This window comes from Rhinolophus sinicus, chromosome 1, assembly GCF_057876585.1.
Source record: "Rhinolophus sinicus isolate RSI-liver-muscle chromosome 1, RSI-T2T, whole genome shotgun sequence".
Taxonomy (NCBI): Eukaryota; Metazoa; Chordata; class Mammalia; order Chiroptera; family Rhinolophidae; genus Rhinolophus; species Rhinolophus sinicus.
In genome coordinates this window covers 164,865,484-164,889,581 of record NC_142501.1, presented here as the reverse complement: position 1 = coordinate 164,889,581, position 24,098 = coordinate 164,865,484, and the positions used below count along the sequence as shown (strand labels likewise).

Below are 24,098 nucleotides of genomic sequence, written 5' to 3'. Positions count from 1 at the left end.
TTCAGATGTCTTTGGTCATTGCCATTCCTTTGAAGTGGGAGTTCCAAAGGATCAGTAAAGACCCATCATCATATAGAAAGAAAGGAAGGGGTTACTGTGAGGCTCGGATAGAGCACCGAATTACAAGTATGAAGAATTCAAATATGAGAGAATGCAATTCCACTGAGCCTAAGGACTCTTGGCCACATACAAAATGTGTTCTATTCCTCAAAGTAGTGGGATCCAAAAGTTTGGGGGAAGAAAATAATTCCCCATATAAAATTAGTTGATTTTCATAATTCTCAGCTCCATTATCAGTTCCGATTTCCTATTAACACTCCTCAAAGTGAGGGTTCCAAGAAACAGCAAATATCCAAATTTGAAGTCCAAAGAAGGGAGTGTGGGTGAGAAGACTAGGTCACTGGAAAAGCAAAGATCTTTGATTACCATAAAATATGCTTTTATTTCTTCTAGCTTTAAAAAAGTCCTTTGTTGTTTCCCACCCTTCTCTCCCAATTCTCTTTTGAACCCACTCCAATCATGCCCCTGCTCCTACCACGTCACTGGAACTGCGTTACTCAAGCTCTCCAAAGACCGTGGAATGGTACAGTGGTTAGTTCTTTTAATACCTTATCAAGACACATAAGCAACACTTCACAATTGGATCACCTCCCTGCTTAAAACATTTTCTCAACTTGGCTTCCAGAACACTGTGCCCTCTTAATTTGCACCCAGCTTTACTGTCTACTCCTCAGTCTCCTGCTGGGCCCTCTTCTCCCTGCTGTCCTAATATATTAGAGTGCCCGATGACTCAACACTTAGAATTCTTCCTTCCTATCTATACTCACTCTCTTGGTGACCTCATCCAATCTTCTAGGTTTAAATATTGCCATATGCTGACCTCTCCCAACTTCTCTAGCTCAGATCTCTATCCTAAATGCCAGACTGTATATTCAACTACCTATCTCCACTTGAAGGACATCTCAAGTTTAACACATCCTGACCTATCCCTTTAAACTCGTTCCTCCCAGTTTTCCCATCTAAGTTAATTACAACCCATCTGTCAGTTGCTCAGACTGAAACCTTCAAGTAATCATTATCTCTTCTTTCTTTCATCTCCGTATTTGTCAGCAAATTGGTTTGCTCTATCTTCAAATTATACTAGAATTTGTCTACTGCCACCACCTGGTCCAAGCCACTTCCATCTCTCCTGGACTTTTATAATAGCCTACACAAACTGGTCTCTCTGCTTCCACTATTTGCTCCCTTCAGACTGTCCTCAACACAGAAGTCAAAATGATCTTGTTAAAAGCTAAATCAGATCAATGGCTTCTCTTGCACTCAGACTAAAAACTCCAATCACTGAAATGCCCTATAAAGCCCAACCAGACTTGCCTTTCCACCTTTTATTCTTTCTGTTCCAGTCCCTCTGCCTCCTTGTGTTTCTCCAACAGAGAGGCATCCTCTGGCCTTAGGACCTTTGCACTTGCTGAAACCACTAGGGGACCCCAATAATTTAAATCTCTCACCTTCTTCACCTACTCAAATATAATTTTTGAGGCCTCCTTGACCTCTAAAATGTAATCCTCTCAAGCCAACCCCAAAACTATCACTCATTCCAGCTTTATTTTGCTCTATAGCTTTTTAAAAACATGATCTTGTGATTAGTTAAAATTCTAACACACATAGCATTCTAACATTATTGTGGCGACAGAGCCAGGAGGGCAGTTTCCAGCTCTCAGCCTCACGTGGAAAGGTGCTGGCTCAGGTAGTAAGTGGCCATCAACTGTGATTGGATGGCCATCAGCTGTGGCTAGTTGGCCGTCAGCTGTAATCAGTGAGCCATTGGCCACTAATATAACTGCCGAGGCTACGCTAGCAGAAAAATGGGGGGCTAGCAAGAAGATGGTGGCTGAGCTAGCGAGGGCGGATTGCAGCTAGCAAGTGAGGTTGGTTGGCAGAGAAAAGTGGACGGTAGGTTGCATATAGTGTGGCTCCTGCTTCCTGTGTCTCCAATCCAGCCACCAACGAGACTATAGTGGTCTGACTCCCATTTATGGCTCTGTGGGTGTTCCTTTTTGGCCTCACCATATCCTGCGTTCTTATGTGGGAAGTGGGACCATAGACCCCCGCATGACACCCTGCATGACAAATGGCGCAGCAAGCAGGATATGGTCAGAATTTTCAAAGGGGTAATGGAGCAGTTTATACACGTGAAAGCTCAGCTTCAGGAGGCCGTGAGGAGTGGCGCCAGGAACGGGAGGCGTGGTCAGCCTGGGAGATTTTAGCCTCCAGACAGCACACCACCCTCTAGGCCAGGGGTGTCAAAACTTTTTTCAACGTTTTTTACTAAGGGCCATATGCGGTAAAATACACAAACAGCCGGCCGGGCCACTCACTCGAGGTGAAGTATGTATTGCCTCACCTGGTTTATTTAAATAAACTAAATATATTTTTGGAATTTGCTGCGGGCCAATTAACAATGGATTGCGGACCGCAGTTGGTCCGTGGGCTGCAGTTTTGACACCCCTGCTATAGGCCATAGAAGGCGTCGCCTTCCTTTTGGTGGTCCGCTGCTGCCATGGGCTCTAGAGTTGTGGACATCTTACACCGGGGCTACCACCCACTCGGACACCTGGCATGTCAGCCAAGATCCCGACCAGCACAGGAAAAGCCTTGTAACTGCTGGAGAGCTGGAACCCCGTGAGGGGTGGGAAGATGCGGACGGTTCTCCAACCAGAACAGGCCGTCAAAAGCGAAGGTTGTTGCGGTCATTGTGGCCCTGTGGGCTGGGAAGTGCTTGCTGAGGCCCTCACTCCCAGGTTGGGGAGGACTTGGAGCCCTCGCCCTGTGGAGAGGGCACACACTGTGAGGCCAATGCACAGCCCTGGCGAATGCCTGTGGACTATGGGGAATGGGCTCCATCCCTAATTTGATGGACCGCTTGACTGTTTGCTTGGGAATGTACCACCATGTAGTGGAACCGGAGGATGTTTGCTTCCTGTGTCTTGACTGGCCGCCATCGAGAACATGTAAGCACCTTGACTGTGAGTCACTGTTGTTCCAGCAGGGTACCCTGAGAGGCCCAGAGTGGCAGTGCCCTGAGAGCCCTGGCTGAGTCCAGGAAGTCTGGCTGTGCCCAGAGAGAGTGGCAGTGCCCTGAGAGGCCCTGGCTGTGCCTGGGGAAACTGGTGGTACCCTAAGAAGCCCAGGAAGTCTGGCTGTGCCCAGAAGGACTGGTGGTGCCCTGAGAAACCCCGGTTGTGCCCAGAGAGCCTGGCTGTGTCCAGGATATTGCATTCACCTCCAGGCTTCTCGCACAGGGCCCCTTGTGGAAGACGCTTGTTGCTTGTTGCTTGTTGCGTAGATTGTGAGGCAAGACCCTGTAGGCATGGAGTGTGGGGACAGAGCGAGGAGTGCAGTTTCCAGGCTCTCGGCTTCACGTGGAAAGGTGCTGGCTCAGGTAGTAAATGGCCATCAACTGTGATTGGATGCCCATCAGCTGTGGCTAGTTTGCTGTCAGCTGTAACCAGCGAGCCATTGGCCACTAAAATAACTGCCGTGGCTACACTAGCAGCAAATGGGGGCTAGCAAGAAGATGGTGGCTGAGCTAGCAAGAGCGGATTGCAGTTAGCACGGCGGATTGTAGCTAGCAAGTGAGGTTGGTTGGCAGAGAGAAGTGGATGACAGGTTGCGGATAGTGTGGCTCCTGCTTCCTGTGTCTCCAGCCGCCAGCGAGAATATAGTGATATGACTCCCCTATCTATGGCTCCGTGGGTGTTCCTTTTTGGCCTCACCATGTCCTGCGTTCTTATATGGGGAGTGGGACCAGAGACCCCGCATGACATCCTGCATGACAATTATACTTTACTTGTTTTATTATCTCATTCTCTCTACCCCTAAAATGCAAGTTTCATGAGGGCAGGGATTTTTGTCTGCCGTGTACTTGGCACCTAGAACAGTGCTTAACACATAGTTAAGTGCTTAATATTTAAAAAATAAATGAATGACAGGTAGCTGACTCCCTTTTTCCTTCCTTTCTTCCCACTCACCCTTCTTCCCTTGCACTGTTTTTTTCCCTTCCTCCTCCCTCCCTTCCTTTCACAAAGCTCTGTTGCCCTGTTTTGGTTGGAGCAATCATAAGCCCTCACTCAGAACCTCAGAATGAGACTTTATTTGGAAACAGAATCATTGTAGATGTAATCACTTGAGATGAGGTCATGATAGGCCCCCAATCCAATACTATGGGTGCACGTCTAAGAAGATAGCCATGTGAAGACACAGATATACAGGGAAAATGCCATGTGAAGATGGAGGTAGAGATTGGAGTAGTATGCTGCTACAAGCCTAGTAATACTAAGGATTGTCAGTTGTCACCAGAAGCCAGGAGGCTTGGAACAGATTTTCCTTCACTGCCTCCAGAAGGAACCAATTCTGATAACACCTTGATTTCAGGCTTGGCATCCAGAACTGTGAGGTAATAAATTTCTGTCACTTTAAGCCACCCAGTTTATGGTACTTTGCAGCCCTAAGAAACTTATACAATAGATAAATATTAAAAGAAAATATAAATGTATTTGTGATTTGTAACTCCTTTTTTTCCTATCTGATTTAAAAGACAACTGCATAAAGCAATAATTATAAATCTATGTTCATGGGCACACAATGTACAAAGATGTAATTTATCACAACATAAGTAGGAGGGGCAAAGTTTTATATCCTATTAAAACTAAGGTAGTATTAATTAGAACTGTCATAAATTAAGATGCTAACTCTAATCCCCAGAGAAATCACTAGGAAAATAAGAATATATGGTGAAAGAAACAACAAAAGAATTAAAATGGTATACTAGAAAATATGTATTTAACACAAAAGAAGGCAGTAATGGAGGACTGAACAAAAAAGATATAAAAAATATAGAGATCAGTTTTAAAGTATATAATACAATATTATTGACTCTATTCACTATGCTGTACATTAGATCTCCAGAACTTATTCATCTTTTAGTTGCAAGTTTGTACCCAATAGCAAAATGACAGAAGAAAGTCCTTATTCATAATTGCGTTAAATGTAATGGATTAAACTCTTCAGTTAAAAGGCAGAGACTGGCAGAATGGATTTAAAAACATAATCCACTATACAGTGTCTATACAAGACACATTGTAGATTCAAAGACATTTTAGGTTGAAAGTAAAAGGATGAAAAAAGATATGCCATGCAAATAGTAACCAAGAGGGCTGGAGTGGCTGGAGTAATATCAGACAGAATAGACTTTAAGACAAAAACTGTTACAAGAGACAAAGGACATTCATTATAATGTTAAAGAGTCACTCATCAAGAAGACATAACAATTATAAACATGTATACACCTAAAACAGAGCAGCAGAATAAATGAAGCAAAGATAGAATTGAAGGGAGAAACAGTTCAACAATAATAGATGGAGATTTCAATACTCCACATTCAATAATGGCTAAACAACTAGACAGAAGGTCAGCAAGGAAACAGAAGACTCAACACTATAAACCCAACTATAAACCAAGCAAACATCTACAGAACATTCTACCCAACAACAGCAGAATACATACTCTTCTCCAGTGCACAAAGGATGTTCTCCAGGATAGACCATATGTTAGGCCACAAAACAAGTCTCAATAAATTTAAAAAGATCAAGCTCATACAAAATATGTTCTCCAAATACAATGCAATGAAATTAGAAACCGACAACAGAAGGAAATTTAGGAAACTCACAAATAGGTGGAAACTAAGCAACAGTCTTAAACAATGGATCAAAGAAGAAATCACAAGGGAAATCAGGAAATACTTTGAGATGAATGAAAACAAAAACACAAGATACCAAAACCTATGGGATGAGGTGAAAGCAGTGCTCAGAGGGAAATTTAGAGCTATAAATGACTATATTAAAAAAGAAGGTCTCAAAGCAGTAACCTAACCTTCTACCTTAAGGAACTGGATAAAGAGGCAGCTAAACCCGAAGCAAGCAGAAGAAAGGAAATAATGAATATTAGAGTGGATATAGAGAACCCAAAAAACCAAACGTTGGTTCTTTGAAAAGATCAACAAAAGGGATAAACCTTTAGCTAGACCGCATAGTCACTCAATTTTATTTTTGTTCCCCATTCCATTGAGACTGCGCTTGGTCCAATCCAGGGGCCACAGCTATTGTTGACTTACTTGCATTCTTATCAGCACTTGGCACATTTGAGCACGCCCTTCATTTGGATCGCGTGCTACATCTCCTGGTCTGCCCAATCCTTTTTCATCTCCCTTGCTGCTTTCTCTCCTAAACTTGATCTCTAATGTTGGAGCCTGAGGGCTCTGTCTCCACTATCAACAGACTCTTCTTATACGACTATGTCCCACGGCTTTCAATAGCATCTCTAGGCCAATGAATTCCCAAATCTAGGCTTGAGCTCTAGACTTAAATCCAACTGCTTTTTGGTCATGTCTACACTGGCATCTACATTGACATTTCGCACTTTACATGCTATGTCACCAGTTTTTCCAGTGGCAACATCTCTCCATCTGCTCATGCTAAAAATCTAGGAATTACCTTTCCAAGTCCAATCAATAAACAAGTGCTGTCATTGTCACCTCTAAAACATTCTGAATATGTCCACTTCCATATATTTCCAATACGGTCATCCTAAGCCAAGCCACCACCATTCTTTACCTTCATTACTCCAACAGCCTTCTATCTTAGATCTAGCAGATTGGCTCTCTCAAGCACCATTCTATCCACTAATTGGAGAAGTTGGAAACCTAAAGACATGTCCCAGAGATGTTTATACGTAGAGTTCTGGGTTGGAATTAGATACTGCCAATTAAATGCACTAGCACAAAGTTAGAGAAGCAAAACAGAAGCAATCTTCTTATTGGCGTTGATGTTGAAAGCAAGGTGAGAGTACAAGTGTTTAGAAGATGTTGTAATGGTTGGACTCCGTATTCCAGTGTCCAGCCACCTTCCTGGATTGAGTAGCAGTCAGTGGTGGCAGGCCTCCTAACTATGGATTGCAACTACTGTGGTGTCCTTCAACTCCAGTCCAGTGGCAGTCCCCCCGACTGCTACTGCTCTAGTTTGCCCCATTGATTTTGTAAACACCTCACTCCTTATTTTAAATCCCTTTCCGAATAAAATACCTCAAGTGGTTTCGGCGTTGGCACTCAACCCTGATACACCTAACTGGTTTTCCTGAATCTACTCTTGCCCGCCTATACCATTCTCCATCCAACAGAGAATTCCCTTAATGTAAATCACATTGTCATCTTCTGCTGAAAATTCTCCAGTGGCTTCCCAACACACTTAGAATACAACTCACACCCTACCGTGGTACTAACCCCTAACGATCTGGCTTCTGCCCACGTCTTTGATGGCATCCAGCTACTGGCCTTCCCTCAGTTCCTGGAACAGGCCAAGCTCTGACCTAGATCTTTACTATATGCTGTTCCATCTTCATGGAACACTCTTCCTTCTAGTTTCTTACATTTTCTTGTCATTCAGATCAAATGTTACCTTCTTAGCAACCCCCTGTAAAAAGCCACTCTATCCTATTTTCCCTGCATAGCACTTACTGGTATCTATTTGTTGTTGACTATTTATTGACTGCCTCCTCTAAGAATGTTATGTACCATGGTACTCCCGTGGGAAGAACTGTGTCCCCTCACAGTAGATCCAGAGCACATCATAGATATTCAATCAATATGTGAACAAACAACTTGGGTTAAATCTGTAAGGAAGGTGAATTCTACCTCTATTAGAGTTACTCCAAAGTGTTAGCAAAAACTACAAATTATTCTTAAATTAGGTTAAAAATAATAGTATTTTACCATCTGGGCATGGGTGGTGGATAATGAATTGTTTGTGCACATATTAATTCAACGTTGTGCTCTGATGGGAATTTTTAAAACCTGAAAACAAGTCCTTTTTAACACTGCCGCCTGAAAAACTGGCTATCCAAAAATCACCTATTTTTTGTTTAAATGTGACTTAGAGGGCAAGGCGAAAAAGGGATTTTTGTATGTAGATTTCACTTAGGATTATTGCCATTTTTTCCAAACTACTCTCTCGCATTTTTCTCTTAATGCTATCTCTTAGCTCCATCTGCTGTTATCTGGTGGCCTCACACTTGATAAGGTCTCTGGAGAAACAGCACCATCTGCTGGGCAAAGGCTGCTGTGCGCTTATCTTAGCAACAGACAGTGGCTCTCACCTTTCCTTGGGCAACTCTGAACAGCGGACATCAGTTAGACTTAGCAACTAAGGCCAGCGTTCCAGACGCCAAACAGAAAGCCCTGCTACTCCAGAACCGCTAATAAGATTAGAGAAGCCCTCTAATCTGAGGTTTCTCTTCCAAGAAACCAACTTGGGTTCTGACCCAACATTGGTAATCGGTGCCATCGTGAGAAAGAGCACAACTGAGGTAAATCTGGATTAAAAAACAGGAAGTAATAGGGCCACAATAAGAGACCTTTGTCCCCTGTAATTTCTGCAAACAGGATGCTGAAAAAACTTGGTGCCTTTGTTCCTTTTGGAAATTCCAGAAGTGTGATTTTCCTTCCTTTCCTTACCAAAGACCATGAATTTAACTGCATTTACTTCCTAGCTTACTACCACTTTCTAGGCATTGTTTCCTCCTTCATGACCAGTATACTTTACTAAGATCCTTTTCAATCACATTAATTGTGAATGAGTTTCTTACAATCTAAGAAACATTCCAATCACCCTTTTGGAATATTTCCTTTTGCACCCCTCTTTGATAAACTGATATTGCAACTTCCTCTTAATTTTTGAATCTATTTCTGTCCTCAACTGTGCAATATAGTTTTTCTGGTATACTTTTTATCATGGACAGTAAATGCCTCTTACTGTAGACTGAATATTTGTGTCCCCCACAAATGCATCTATTGAAATCTAACCCTTAAGGTGATATATTCGGAAGTGGGGCCTTTGGGAAGCCTCATGAATGGGCTTAGTGCTCTTACAAAGGAAGCCCAAGAAGGCTCCTTCGCCCCTTCCACCATGTGAGGTCAGAGAAAACTGCAGTCTGTGAGGAAACGGGCTCTCACCAGACACTGAATTTGTCCACCATGATCTTGGACTTCCCAGTCTTTAGAACTATGAAATAGAATTTTGTTTCTAATCCACCCACTCTGTTATTTTGTTATAGCAGCCTGAATGGACTAAGACATCCCTCCACCTTAATTCTCCACTGGCTAGATCCTAAGCACCCTCCTTTTCCTTAAATTCCTTTCTAATCTAGACCCTGGTGCATAATTTTCTCTCATTTCTTCCTTACGTTTCCAATTATTCTTTTACTTTCATTAAGAGTCACCTTCTGTCATCTTCCAGTGAGCTTTTTCAGAAATTGTATGAAGTTCAACATTTTATAACCATTTGTGGCTTTATCATCATTTACAAATTACTCTCCTAAGATTTACTTAAATTCATTTCCCTTTTACTACTCTTCTGTATTTTCAGTCTTTAGATTTCTTAGCTATTATTAGAAGATAAAAATTATCAACAAAAAATATTTTATATTCCGTCCTCTCATATTTGCAAGGCTACTTCCTTTTCGTTATTGTCAGCATTCCCAAAATCATTCCCCCAAGAATCATTAGTTTTTCTTGATTAATTAGAAGAATAATTTCCTCTTTCAACCTATACCTCAAGTGTAACAGTTTCAAAAGTGTAAGACCTCCCAGTTATATCCTGAATGTTTACTATCCAAAAGAAAATAACAACCAATGAGGTTAGTCATACTTCAAATAATAGCCAATGACTTTCCAGTGGCATTCCATTAAAACACACACACACACACACGATTAAGGGAAAAACTAAAATAAATTCTTATTTTTTAAATCTCTACAGTTTCTCTTTTGATTATGGCAGTATGTGGGACACTTCAGGGATCTACATAAAACTGAGTGAAGAAGAAAATGTTTTTATTAATCACAACATGAAATTAATATGACATCCCATTAGAATTGAACCAGGATAAATAATGCTGTTATAAAATTTACATTTCTCACATACATTTCAGAGGAAAACAGTACATATTAGGGCTTTTCTAGGTCTTATAAACTGATTTCAGTAAACCTTTTTTTTTTACTAGTAGATAGCAATTAACATGTATTCTCAAACTGTGCTAAGGAGGAGTTAGAAAGGCAACTATAAAATCTATAATGAAAACAACTGGCAGCATGAGGACTGTTTTGTTAAGAATGTTAAGATGTTAAGAACCACATTTCTATTTTACCTGCTGTATCCGTGCACCTTTTTCATTGGTAAGGCAACTGCTTGCTGAGGGTGTCGATTAGAAAGTTTAAGTGATAGATACCTGGTTGATCAAGACTCAAACAAGCTTCCTTTCCCAATTTTGCTCTTGGAGTAGAAATAAACTGCTTTGTCTTTTGTATGTAGGGCGGCTAACATTTTGAAATGCAGCTATTGTAATCCTCTAACTCATAATTAAAAGCGGGGGATGAATTACTGTTAGCAATAAGTCTCTGAAATACTTCCAGTTTTTAAAATAACAAGGCTTCTAAAAAAAAAAGACAAGGCTTCTGAGTAACTTCTCAAACCTACCTTTCCATTTTGGTACACAAACTTGATAAACATTAACACATTTGATCTGTACTGTAGTGATTTCTTCTATCGACTATATTTTGCCCTCAATAAGGGTTAGAGTTATGGTTTCAAATAATTTCTACATATAAAGCCTCTTTCAATAAGTTTCCTTTTCACTGAACTGAGATTCTTCCCCCCCCGCTTATGTGCCTTGAAAGGTAATTTGAACACATATATACGTATACTTGCATACATACATGTGTGTTTATACGTGTTTTCTAAGTAAGTTACTTTTACCATTAGAATAAAACTAGACTACAGGGACAACTCCGGAAAGACAGTTCACTGTTCCTTAGAAACCGTCCTCTAGGTTGAGGAAGGAAGGCACAGTTCGCTGAAGGATGAGATGAGGCTGTAGTAAGCCTTTTCATCATCTGTCAGCCCCGCATTGCCAGGTCGCACCACCACAGCTACATGCACGGCCGCTTCCTCAGCAGCACTGGCCTCTGTGAAAATCAAAATATGTGTCAGAAATGTCAAAACACAATGTCTGAGATTTGCTTCAAAGTAATCAGGAGGATGTGGGAATGTAAGAATCAAGCGTGTCCCTGATTTGATAACTGCTGAAGCCAGAAGAAGGGCATGGAGTGTTGGTGATATTATTCTCTTTTACAGTTCTTAATTTTTCTGTAATAAAAAAACGTAAATACATAATTGTAACCTGGCAGACTAGAATGACAGTGTATCTTAGGTTTCTGAGCTTTATTAAGTACTTATAAGTGCAAGACAGAGCCATGTTCTGTCCACAAGTTTCCTTCATTCCCTCCCATGAGTTCTGCAGAGAACTGAGCTGTTTCCCAAAAGGCAGGCTGTCAGGAATTAATGCCAGTGAAGCAGATGTGGAATCCCAGGATCTAATCAGGCCAATATACCTGCTCTCACATCCAAAGCCCAAATATGTCATAACCCCTGGCTAGATTGCCTATCTATTTTGCCTGGCAAATTCCTACTCTTTGAAATTCAGCTCAAACATCTTCCAGAACCGCTATCATCTGTATTAGAGCATCCTATGTGGTCCCTTAACACCCTGTATTTACCGTATCTTGCCGAGTACAATGCGCACCCACATTTTTGGCCCAAACTTTCAAGGGGAAAAAGTATTTCATTTTAATGTTTTCATTCAAATATTTATTTGTTTACATTTAAGTACTTGTTTTTTTGTATTATAAAGGAATTTTAGCATTTATTTTTTAACACTATGGTACAAGAAGTTTTATATAACAAATAATTACAAAACACAAGAACAGATACAAGGTACAAGAAATGTTATGTACCGGTAACAAATTTAAGATATTTACGCAAAGAAGGACAAGAACTCTGTCATTGCAAGTTTGTCGTAAGTTCAACAAAGCTGATTATTGTATTCCAGGGTATTATTTTGCATACGGATATCATTATTGATTTCTAGAATTACACTTTTAACTCATAAGCATAAATAATTAAAAACATTTATATAGATACGGAATGAGTACTACCCATGTATAACGCGCATCCTTATTTTTCCCTCACAGATTTAGGCAAAAAAATATATATTATACACCGCAAAATACGGTAGCTATGTCACAATATATTATATTATATTATATTATATTATATTATATTATATTATATTATATTATATTATATTATATTATATTATATTATATTATAAAGACCCGATCTTATAGTAATATAAGACTGGGTCTTATATTAATTTTTGCTCCAAGAGACGCATTAGAGCCGATTGTTCAGCTAGGTCTTATTTTCAGGGAAACACAGGAACAGAGAGCAAAACAAAGCCTTCGTGGAGATCCCATTGTCATCTAAATCTTCACAACCCTGAGGTATTGTGTTACTATCCCCATTCTACAGATATGGAAACTGAGAGCTAGCAAGTAGTAGAGCTAACGTTTGAAACTGTCAGTCTGACTCTGATCTGTGCTCTAGAACAAGGGTCAGCAAATTGAGGCCCGTCACTTGTTTTTGTAAACATAGTTTTATTGGACACAGCCATACCTATTCATTTGTGTATTATCTGTAGCTGTGGTTCCTATACAAGGACAGAGCTGAATAGTTGTGACAGAGACTTTGGCCTGTAAAGCCTACAGTATTTACTATCTGGTCCTTTACAGAACAAATTTGTCAAATCCTACTAGAGAGTACTACTACTCTGAGTGTGCTCCGTGGACCAGCAGTGTGGGAATCACCTGGGAGCTCGTAAAAAAATGCAGAATCTCAGGTCCCCAACGTGAAACTACTGAATTAGGATACACAATTTAATAAATGACTCCTCTGCACAGAGGGTGAGATTTGATCAGAAATTTCAAAGAAAGAAAACTGGTAAGACAGGAAGCATTCTAAGCAGACATAAAATACATGTGTAAATACTGGAAGAATGGAGCAAGTCAGTGTGGGAGACAGGTCAGCAAGATGGGGCATGCTTGGACAGACACAGCAAAACTGGTGAAGAATCTGAAACACATTCTATGGAATTTAGATGTATTATAAGAAACCTCAAGCTATTTTTCAACATTTGGAAAACAGTCTCAGCATCTGAATGGATTAATTAAAGGGCAGCAGGTGCTGAGAGATAAGCAGTTCCCAGAGCATGTAAATGGGGCAGAGCTGTCTCTTCCACCTACCCACCTCCTCCAGTGTCTATCCTCTGCTTTTCCTTTGAAAGGGCTGTCACCTTCCCCAGAACAAAAAAAGTACAAGACAATCCCCTCCCTCCTTAGGCAAACTCTGCAGATGTCATTCATTCCAGCAGAAGAGGCACCTACCTTCAACTCCGCCCACCCTTAGTTCCAAGCCCAACTGCCTCAAGCTAAGCTTTCCTCCTAACCAGCAAATTCAGGATCTCTACCAAGCTGAGCCATCAAGATCCAGTGAGATGTGACACTAGCTAGTGACTATTCTGCATTCAGCCTCTTACCTAGATCACCAAGGGGCAGGTTTTGTCCCTAAGAATCCATTTGCTCTATTAACCGAGACACTTAACAAGAATACTTGTTGACTTAAAACCCTGGACCACTTTCCTTTCCTCCGAAGGGAAAAAGTGTTTCAGTTCTCTCTTTTGTAACTGGGTACCATTTGGGGTATTACCTAGTCTTCCACTCGGCCTTGGCAATGAAATTCTGGGCACGTGGTACCCAAACACCGCATCAGAGGTAACAGGTAAGAGCAGGGCAGGCAGCCAGCTGCCTGGTCCTCTCCCAGCTACAGATGAGTCCACTTCTGGCCCTACCACCAGGCGTGGGGCTGGCAGAAGACAAGGGGCAGGAATAAAACCTCTCTGTGGAGGGCTTGGAGGGAGCCAATTTGTTGTGAGGCCAACTTGGGGATCATCTCTGATCTCTAACAAAATATAGGAATAATGTCTGGGACTGCAACCTAAGGAAACAGCTTAAGTGAAAAAGATCTGCAATGACAGATGTACTATGATGGCAACTAGAAAACAAAAATGGCTGCAGACAAGACTGTGAAGAAACTACGTGGTCTTAGAGTCGGGTTATAATTTTCAATAGTAACCAAAAGATGGAGGACAGGGTGAGGATCTAGGGATCACAGAATGCTCGGGACAGGCTGGCTTTGTGGGGAGCTCCAGCCACAAAACAGGTCCCTGATTCTAAGCCTGCGGAAACTTACCATTCAAAATACTACTGAAGTTAAATACAGGGCAAACCACAGACTTTCATCTCCAACAGCCCCCTTTATGTGAATGATTCAAGAAATGCAATTCAGATTAAATCAGACAAACTCACCAGAACAAGACCTGTCTCCTTTCATAAGGAGCAAAATTATCATTCCTCACAGAAACTGTTGGTGCACCCCTAACCTATGGAGACAGTAAAGCACCCTCCGCACTCCACCACTCCAAGCCCCCAAAAGCCATTCTAGGAGAGGATATATTGTAGCTTTGAATCAGTAAAGGGCTTCTATATGGAAATATGACAGGCATTTACAGGACATTTCTAGTTCAATGTAGAGACCAGGCAAAATGGTTGTTGCTAAGGCTAAGGCTTGTTGATGGTTCATTTAAGTGGCCTGACTACCTAATTTTACAGTGAACCTTGAAGCAGTGTGTCTGCGCATCTGTCTGTCTCTCACTTTCCGTGCACTCAGACATGCAAATGTAAAGCATTCCAAGATGTGAAAAAAAGGAGACGCCAGTTTATAGAACACCCTGGACTTTGAAGCTGACCCAAGCCAGGAGGACATGCAGGACAGAGGCTGGTCTCCATTAAATAATATCTACCTAGATCAAAAATTCCAGTCTAGATTCACCAAGTCCTGAAATTTAATAAAGATATTAACAATTACTGAATGTCTATTGTATGTCAGGTGAAAGTGAGCCTATTTTACCTTTCTCTGGAAAACATATTATAATTTCTTGAAGGCATTTGATGATCTATGCTGGTTATAAGATTTTTCTCAAAACCGCTTAGCAAATTAGTACTTGCTTATATACCTACAACTCTTGCTTATGAACAAAACAGACCAAAAGCCCACGGGTCAGCAGTAGAAGAAGATGCTCATACACACTCCCACAGGCAATCTGCCTTTGCCATGCCTTTGGGCCCATCTCTGAAGGTCCTAGTGAGACCAGGGGTGATTCTAGTTCTGTGCCAACATACAGAAGGGCTGGAGGGAGGAATACCACCCACAGATGCTGAAGCTGCCTCCAAGGGGCCCAGGAGCCACATGGGTCATCAAGGCACAAGAGCACCCCCCACCTTCCACCTAGTTCCCCAACGCCCTTCCCCAACCCTAGCACAGACAGTGTGTTGGAGCAGCTGCACCGCTTGCAAAGACTTGCTTTGGGGGTAAACGGAAGGTGAAACTTACAATCCAAGGCAAGTGGCAGAAACACAAATATGTAGAACTGCCTTCAAATACAAGTGCAATTATAAATACACAAAAGTAGCCCCCCTGGGAGATGCACCACTCTAAGGAGAAGGATCATGCAATCAAAAGCCGGGGCCGGGCTGGGCAGTGTGGGAAAGCCTCACCAACCAGGGGCGTTCAGGTAAAAACAGCAGAGACCACCTTCCTGCATCCTCTATCTCTTCGCCTGCTGCTGCCTGTTTCGTCATTCACCACCATTTCCCTCTGCAACTGACCAGAGGACGTACATTCTTACATAGGTGCTTGAATGCGTGTTTTACATTTGGTCAAAATTACTCTTGAAACCACTTATATTGCCAGTAAAGTACAATACATCCTGTTCTGTGCATTCAATCCATAAAGTTATAATAATGCATCTGCTAACATACGGTATAAAGAGGGCCATGCTGGGTAAAAAGGATGTCTGTCTTTAAACAGGTGAATCAGGCACCAGGAGGCCTGAGGTTCACAACAGGAGGGGTGCCTGCGCCACTGCAACCAGCCGAGAGAAGGCAAAGATGAGGCCCCTAGTCACCAACAGGTCAGTGCTCGCCAACGGGAACGACAGGGCAAAATCGCTCACACTACAGTCCTCCTTCTCTCCTTTTTTTGCTGTGTGTATCTCACTGCTGTTACATACATGTGACACAGGTCCACTGTGACTTTACGGTCTTCAACTAGCCATGCACCCACCCTCATATTCTTGCCTGCACACTCCATGCCACAATACCACGTACGTCAGCTTTTGTTATTTTCCCATTTTATCAGTGTGTGTGTGTGTGTGTGTGTGTGTGTGTGTGTGTGTGTGTGTACACACAGAGGGAGGGGCAGGGAACCATGGATAAGGAGTTAAAATGAGAAGAATTACTCTTTCCTGTGCCACTTCCCCACACACAACCCCCAAGGATGGGTAAATGGACAGGGAGGTGGGTATAGTTCACTGTTTGTTTTTATATTAGGTTGGTACAAAAGTAATTGTGGTTTTTGCAATTATTTTTAACCTTTTAAATTGCAATTACTTTCGCACCAACCTAATAAAACGGTTTCATTTTTCAAGAGTCCACACACAAACTTTTTTTAAAGAGGCAATGTGTTTGCAATGCCAGGCTCAGCTCCCATCCTGGAGTAAGAAGTCAGATTACTCACCTAGAGTAACATCTGTCAGAAACAAGATGTTGTTGGTTGAGCACCCAATGCTGTTTGCAATCTTTCGGTAACTCTCACTCTCCACTTTGTGTCCAATCTTGGTATCAAAGTGACCGTCTACAAGCTGAATACAGAGAAGGGGAAAGACTGACACTATATATATACTTGTAACCCGGACCCCTCTGTCTCTCATCCCTTATCTCTGAGATATATGGCAATCACAGTGACTTTACCACTCAATATATAATAACTGAGTATCTACTTAATAATAGAACACTTTATGGAGCATGCAAACAGTAAATACAAAGATCTCATAGCAATAAACATTTCAAAGAACAAAACTACCAATCTGACATATATAAGATCATTTTATAATCTATTTGCTTTTCTTTCATTAACATTAATTTTATTTCCAAATCTTTTAAAACATACATGCCCTATTTTCTATCCTTAAAGCACTATTCACACTCAAACTACTTACTGGACTGGATTTCATTCCCGATGAAAGGTTCTGAACACTGTCCTTTTAATCCCAGAACAAACAGATTTCTCTAATCTGCCTCACTAATAAGCTGTTACTTTAAAGAAACTTTCATTTTCTGATTAAAACATTTTGAAATTCTACCCAAGGGCTAATTATATACCCTTGCCGCCTTAGAAATAATTGGGGTCAAATGTGTAACTTGCTAATTTAACCAACAGTGATTAAAATAAGTCCACATTAAGGATCACCTTTTATAATGTGATCTTTTGAATATTTTCAGAAGTTTTCACAAACCAAAAACAAGCCTAATAATCACTCAAAGACACATTAAGGTAATATTAATATTATGATATTTTTAACTTTTAAAAAGTTAAGGCTGGTCTTGTATATTTTTTCCCCTCAAATCTGCCTCACTTAGTAACCGGAAATAAAGTTTTTATTATTGAATTCAGTAGGTAATGCTCATATCCTGTCTTCACCTTATTGTCTATTACATCAGAGAGAGCAGAAAAGAAGTTTATGTCTGTATTCAGAGAAGAACAGTTACCAATAATTAGGAGTTTATTACTGATTTAATATTTGATTTAGAACTAAGATGCAAAGCAGCAAAGTACTAAAATAAGACTATGACACCCTCCAAAGCCAGAGTGTTCTCTGTACATGGTAGAGGACCAAGAAATATTTTTAAAAACAGTTGGCTGAATGACCTGTTTTTTATGACTAAGTTCAGCCTGTATCGAGTTTTTGAAGCCCTAAATGTATTTCCTTCTGCCAATGACCACCCTGTCCTCCAGGGGCCGTAGAGATGGTAGGACAGAGGAGCTAGCAGGAATTTTTTCATGTACAAGAAATTTTAAAGGTGGCCTTAACTTATCGTTGTTTAAAAATGTATCCAGTTCTCTTACCTAAGAATGCTGGCTCTGCTAAAATGAAATCTGTACCTCTCCAAAGCACCAGAAACAATCTATCTTGTACTCTGCTGCATGCAAGAAGTCTGGGTTATTTTGGGGGAGATAGTGGCTTGTCACTATTTTTTTTACATTTTACCTGCTACTTTAAACCGCCAAAAGGAGCTGCCATTAGTTTCCTTTGAGTTGATTTTCCAAAATTGGCAAGATAGCTGATTTACAAGCTAGCTCATGTCTTGTTAGCTGTATTTTACATATGGTTCTAGTACTACCATCATCAGAATGACTTACAGTGGATGTTTAAAAATGCAAATTCCTGCCTTGCCAACCCAGACCTGCCGATTCAGATTTTCTGGGAAGCAGAGCCCAGGGATCTACATTTTGAACAAATTTCCCAGGTGATCTTTATACACAACAAAGTTTAAGAAACTTTGATGCAAAGATTATTACCACAGAAACACTTCATTGCCTATAATGTATTCCTCCCAGCTTTTCCATTTCCCTTTACAGAATGCTTAGCATACATAAACACAATTATCTGAATGCTGATGTAGCTTAAAACTGTAGCATATTTCTTTCACATTCATTATTTCTTGTTTTGATACTATCAAAAAAAAGAGTAATCAGGTAACCTACCTCAAGAATATTCCCCTCCGTAGAATGCCCAAATAATAGTTTCTGTGCCTCTACACTCCCTGAAGAATAGATATACACCTTCATTCCAGCCTCTCTCCACTTTCTGACTGCTGGAACTACATCTTCAAAGAACCTAGAGGGAAGACCATCAAGTTAAAATGCAGGAACACATTATCTAGTTAGATGAAAACCAGCCAAAATAATTGCCACAAGTTTTTCTATGTGTGTCTAAAAGGTCGCGACGAGACTGTGAACTTCTGCAGATCCAATAAATAGGTCACCAGAGTTCTAGGATCACAGCAAATTAGACGCAACAATTTAGGTGGAGAGGAGAAAATAGTTTTTTTTTGTTTTGTTTTTAAAGATTTTTATTGGGGCAGGGGAACAGGACTTTATTGGGGAACAGTGTACTTCTAGGCCTTTTTTCCAAGTCAAGTTGTTGTCCTTTCAATCTTAGTTGTGGAGGGTGCCGTTCAGCTTCAAGTTGTTGTCCTTTCAGTCTTAGTTGTGGAGGGCGCAGCTCAGCTCCAGGTCCAGTTGCCATTGCTAGTTGCAGGGGCACAGCCCACCATCCCTTGCGGGAGTTGAACCGGCAACCTGCCGCATTCCAACCAACTGAGCCATCCCGGAGCTCAGCGGCAGCTCAGCTCAAGGTGCCGTGTAGCTCAGCTCAAGGTGCCGTGTTCAATCTTAGTTGCAGGGGGCGCTGCCCACCATCCCTTGCGGAACTCGAGGAGTTGAACCGGCAACCTTGTGGTTGAGAGCCCACTGGCCCATGTGGGAATCGAACTGGCAGCTTTCGGCGTTAGGAGCATGGAGCTCTAACCGCCTGAGCCACCGGGCCGGCCCCGAGAATAGTTTTTGACAGCTCCACTAATGATAGTCAAAGTGACTACAGAATAAAAGGGTGAAATAAGAAACTGATTTTTTAAATTCCCAAGGAACTCAAAAAAGCAACAATATTGTACTATTACGTAATCTTTGATGTAATTCATGATATGAAAAGGTTAAATTATGTCCATTGTTCCTTAAGAAAGCATGGAAATGCTTTTAGAAAGATCTGCACCCAAACAATTAAAAGATGTTTGGGGTCTCAAAGCTATTAATCCTTGATTAGCTAGAAAACATAACTATATTCCTTAAGAATTAAGAAAGCCTAAAGTTTTACTATACAGAAAAAAATTATGTAACATATCAGTTAAGACTTGTACCATCTCACATTTGCTAATCAGCAAACAGGGTCTGGTTTTTTGATTCCTGGCACTTAGTGTTGTTTACCAATTCTACAGCATCTTCCATATTCAGTGGTGGAAATATCACAGGAGAGACTGGTGAACAAGAGAAGCATATGGAGCCAGTCATCTTTAAAAAGATTAACTGATGGGGCCGGCCCAGTGGCTCAGGCAGTTAGAGCTCCATACTCCTAACTCTGAAGACTGCCAGTTCGAGTCCCACATGGGCCAGTGGGCTCTCAACCACAAGGTTGCCGGTTCAACTCCTCGAGTCCCACAAGGGATGGTGGGCTCCAGCCCCTGCAACTAAGATTGAACACGGCACCTTGAGCTGAGCTGCCGCTGAGCTCCCGGATGGCTCAGTTGGTTGGAGTGCGTCCTCTCAACCACAAGGTTGCCGGTTCGACTCCCGCAAGGGATGTTTGGGCTGTGCCCCCTGCAACTAGAAACGGCAACTGGACCTGGAGCTGAGCTGCGCCCTCCACAACTAAGACTGAAAGGACAACAACTTGAAGCTGAATGGCACCCTTCACAACTAAGATTGAAAGGACAACAAATTGACTTGGAAAAAAGGCCTGGAAGTACACACTGTTCCCCAATAAAGTCCTGTTCCCCTTCCCCAATAAAATCTTTAAAAAAAAAAAAAAAGAATTAACTGAAAAATGTCAGAGAAATCTACTACTGGATAAAACAGTTTAATATGCTGTACTAATTGAAGGAAAGTTCAAAACTAGCACACATAATGGTGGGCTAGTGTGTTACTTTGCACTCAGAGACAGGATTTTCCTATGCTGAATATGCAGGCTGTTATTGGTCCAAAGCAGGGCTTAGAAGTCCAAGATAACTTATTGCAAGTCCCTGGTTTTATTTATAATTAAGGGACCCCAAGAGAAGGAAGAGCTAAGTACTTTGAGCAGTCTCCTGCCTCCACTCTTGAGTGTTTTACAAAGTGATCTAGCTGATAGTCCCACATCATCGGCCTATCCTTAAATTCCAATGCATTTTTTAAAAGGTGGAAGCCCCCTGTAAACCATAAAGGAATGGCATCTCATTTGCAGAAAAAACAGAAACATAGGCAGCTGGAAGTGGTCTTGGATCTTAGGGTTTACATCAAACAACAACACACAATCCTTAGTGGCAGGGTCTTTCTAAGAATTTCTTAGCAACAACTCATGAGTCTCCTTCAGCAGGAGTGCTTTCAGGAACTCCATAACCAAGACTCAAAAGGTCTGTGGGAGGTGCTCAAAAGAGCACAGAACACAGTGGCCCTGCTGACATTCTAAGAACCCTCAAAGTGATGGGGTGCAAAATTTCATAGCGTTCTTACTTCTCTAACAGAACAGAATGCAGGTGATCTAAAGGTCCTGGGAAGCAGCCCACCAGTGCTGTCACTCATATGCAATGGATCAAGTATGACTTAGTTCAAGAAAGTCACCATTTTGTAGGAAGCTGTTTTAACACTGGGATTAAAAGTCCTTCAGCCCTCCTACAAAGCCAAACATCAGGTTTGGAGAATTCAGCTGGGTGAAAAGCTTTATTCCAGCTTATAAAAACGAAACACTCACTTGTCAGAATAAACAGAATGTTGATTTTATCTGTTTTACTAACCATACAACACTGGAGAGAGAGGACTAACGGAAAATGTATTTGGTTTTGAGGCTGGTGAAATGTTCAGAGTCACTTGACCAGCTACATACTCTGCTTTCATGCGCCCAGCTGTGAATGCTGCCTTCCACATGTGGCCCTGCAGCTGTTTCAGCGCCGTGGTCTTTCGGTCCAGGGACATCTGCCAGCACACATTATCTACCACGGCCTGGATTGTCTGCTGCAGGTCATCCGCCCCATTTCCAGACGCAGCAGGGATCGGAACCACGCCATCCAGGTGGGAGTCGTCTTCAGCCTTCAAGTCATAAACAAGTTTCTTATTTATGTAAAACAAGAGCACTTAAACTGAGACTGGATAACCACGCAGACCAATGATCTCCAACTATCGTTAGACTGAGCTCTGTGACAAATTAAAGTATCCTACACTTTGGGGCTGATTTGAATGATTCTTAAAAGACACTGGATTACAATTAATAAATTTACTTTACCTTTCCTATATCGCTAAAGCTGAAATTTAAACCGAGGCCTGTTGTATGTGAGAAGAGAGGCAGCACATAATGACAAAATGATATAGTAAGACCTGGTTTGCTGATTCACTTGCTAGGATCAGCAAATCAAGACTTCAATCAAATCTGATCATTTCCTCTCTCTACAACTGAGGTAAAAATAGAGGAAACCTCTAAAATTAGTTTATGCCTAGAATTCAATGAAAAGAAGCTAGTGAAGTCATATCTGGGGTTGGTTCACATTCAGTCTCCTGCCACCTCCCACATCTTGCAAAACCTCTAGCAGCTATTTGGAGCAATGACCCTGTGACAATGTGTATGTCCAACCTCTGAAGACTCCATTATTTACATCCTCCAATGAGGGAATATGTGTGCATGTTTCAACAAGAGTTGAGACAACAAAAAAGGTAAGGAGAGGAATGTTTCTGACTAATTACGAGTCACCTAGAAAATTCAACAAACTCAAATATCCCATGCCCCAAAGTATGTGACTGTATCTCCAATTCTAACTCCTAATATTAGAAAATTCACAGAGAGCATTCCATATTGTCCATTGTAGAAAAACTAACTAGAAAATAACTGCCAAAAAGTCAGCTCTGTGCAGCAGGTAAGATCTTCGCCACTGATTTTTTTTGCTTTGCCAGCATATTGCTTTGCCAGCAATTTTAATAAGAAAAACAACAGACTAGGAGTTCCACAACACACAATGTGGAAGGAAAGAGACTAAAACCTGGGGAGAGAACAGGGAACAGAGCACATGAGACTGAGGCTGGGAGGAGGGCGGGCCAAGAGTGAGCTGGGTCAGAGGCCTAGATGAGCTGTGCAGACCTGAGGGCCCAGGAGCACTGTGCAGGGGTCACGGGTCCCAGGGGTCAGCAGGCGCTCCTGCCACGAAGTAGAAGAGAGTGGAGAATGAGGTGCTGCCGCTTGAAGACATTAATGAAAAATGTGAAAAGACGGCACAAAACCTTTGGCATTCCACCCAGAAAGTGCTTAGTTTCATAAACATGTGATATTTTTATGCAGTTGAAATAGCTCCAGAAAGAGGCAATAAACTGCCATGGTCTAGCCGTTTAATTATGTACTGTAAATTCCTCAGCAGGCAAGTCACTGCAATTTCCATGCCCTGTGAATCCAGAGCACTTATTTTTGCAATTTGCTCAGAGCACATTCTAAGTCTCTAGGAATCCTCATTTCTAAGACACCTGGGAATGTGGAAGCAATGGAATAGAAATGTCCCAACCTGTTTCCTCAAAAGATTGACATCCTGCTGGCACTCCTCTTCTTCCCAGTGTGTCTGCAAGTATTCTTTAACATTTTCTTTTATATAAGGAAATAAAATGTCCTGGATAAAAGAGTAAAAGAAAAAACAGAAATTAGCTTTAGTCATTTGCATGAGATCAAGTTCTTCAACAATCTCACCTAAGCTAATTGTAGCAAATGAGCCACTGAAAATTTCACTGAAAATATGAAAATTGCAGCTGTGGCTGTATGAGTGCGACAGAGACAGAGACCAAGAAATCGATGAACTAGACCAACAGGCTGCAAACTACGGCCCCTGAGCCAAATCTGTTCTACCTCCTGTTTTTGTTAATGGACTTTGATTAGAACACAGCCACACTCATGTTTATATAGCATCTATGGCTACTTGGGGGCCACAATGGCAGAGTATCTAGAACCAAGACCCTATGGCCCACAAAGTCTACACATCTATATTCAGACCTTCACAGAAAAGTCTGTTGACTCCTGAACTAGACTGCTAGATCACAGGTCCTGGGGGGCAGGGATGTGGCCCACAGCTGCACCCCAAAGCATACTGCAGTACTAGGTGCATGGACATAACAAACATCTGCTGAAAGAACGGGACCCATGCATGATAAATGTTTTTCAAAAAACACCTGATCACCATCATTCTTTCTTAGAAATCAGACTACGTATAGAATACCCTATAAGAAAGTGATGTGCAAAACAATTCAGAAATAAAATAACCTGTCAGTAATTCATGCATTGGGAACATGATTTCTCTTAGGTCAAAATTTATACCTTTACTTGCAATTGTAGCACATGCAACAATTTTTTCAACAATTTTT

The 24,098-nt window shown here is 41.5% G+C and overlaps 1 protein-coding gene across 3 annotated transcripts in view; it reads right to left on the bottom strand.

Moving 5' to 3' along the window:
* Positions 1–9,923: 9,923 nt before the first annotated feature.
* ENOPH1 (enolase-phosphatase 1) overlaps positions 9,924–24,098 on the bottom strand; it is a 31,814-nt gene continuing 17,639 nt past the window's right edge. For all 3 annotated transcript variants that reach the window (XM_019731359.3, XM_088791634.1, XM_074324306.2), the window contains 5 exons: positions 23,252–23,353; positions 21,595–21,797; positions 18,666–18,798; positions 16,638–16,761; positions 9,924–11,071 (listed from right to left, as the gene is read on the bottom strand). In XM_019731359.3, the coding sequence (XP_019586918.3) occupies positions 10,932–11,071; positions 16,638–16,761; positions 18,666–18,798; positions 21,595–21,797; positions 23,252–23,353 (702 nt within the window). In that variant the 3' untranslated portion in view covers positions 9,924–10,931. The remainder of the gene's footprint in view (positions 11,072–16,637; positions 16,762–18,665; positions 18,799–21,594; positions 21,798–23,251; positions 23,354–24,098) is intronic.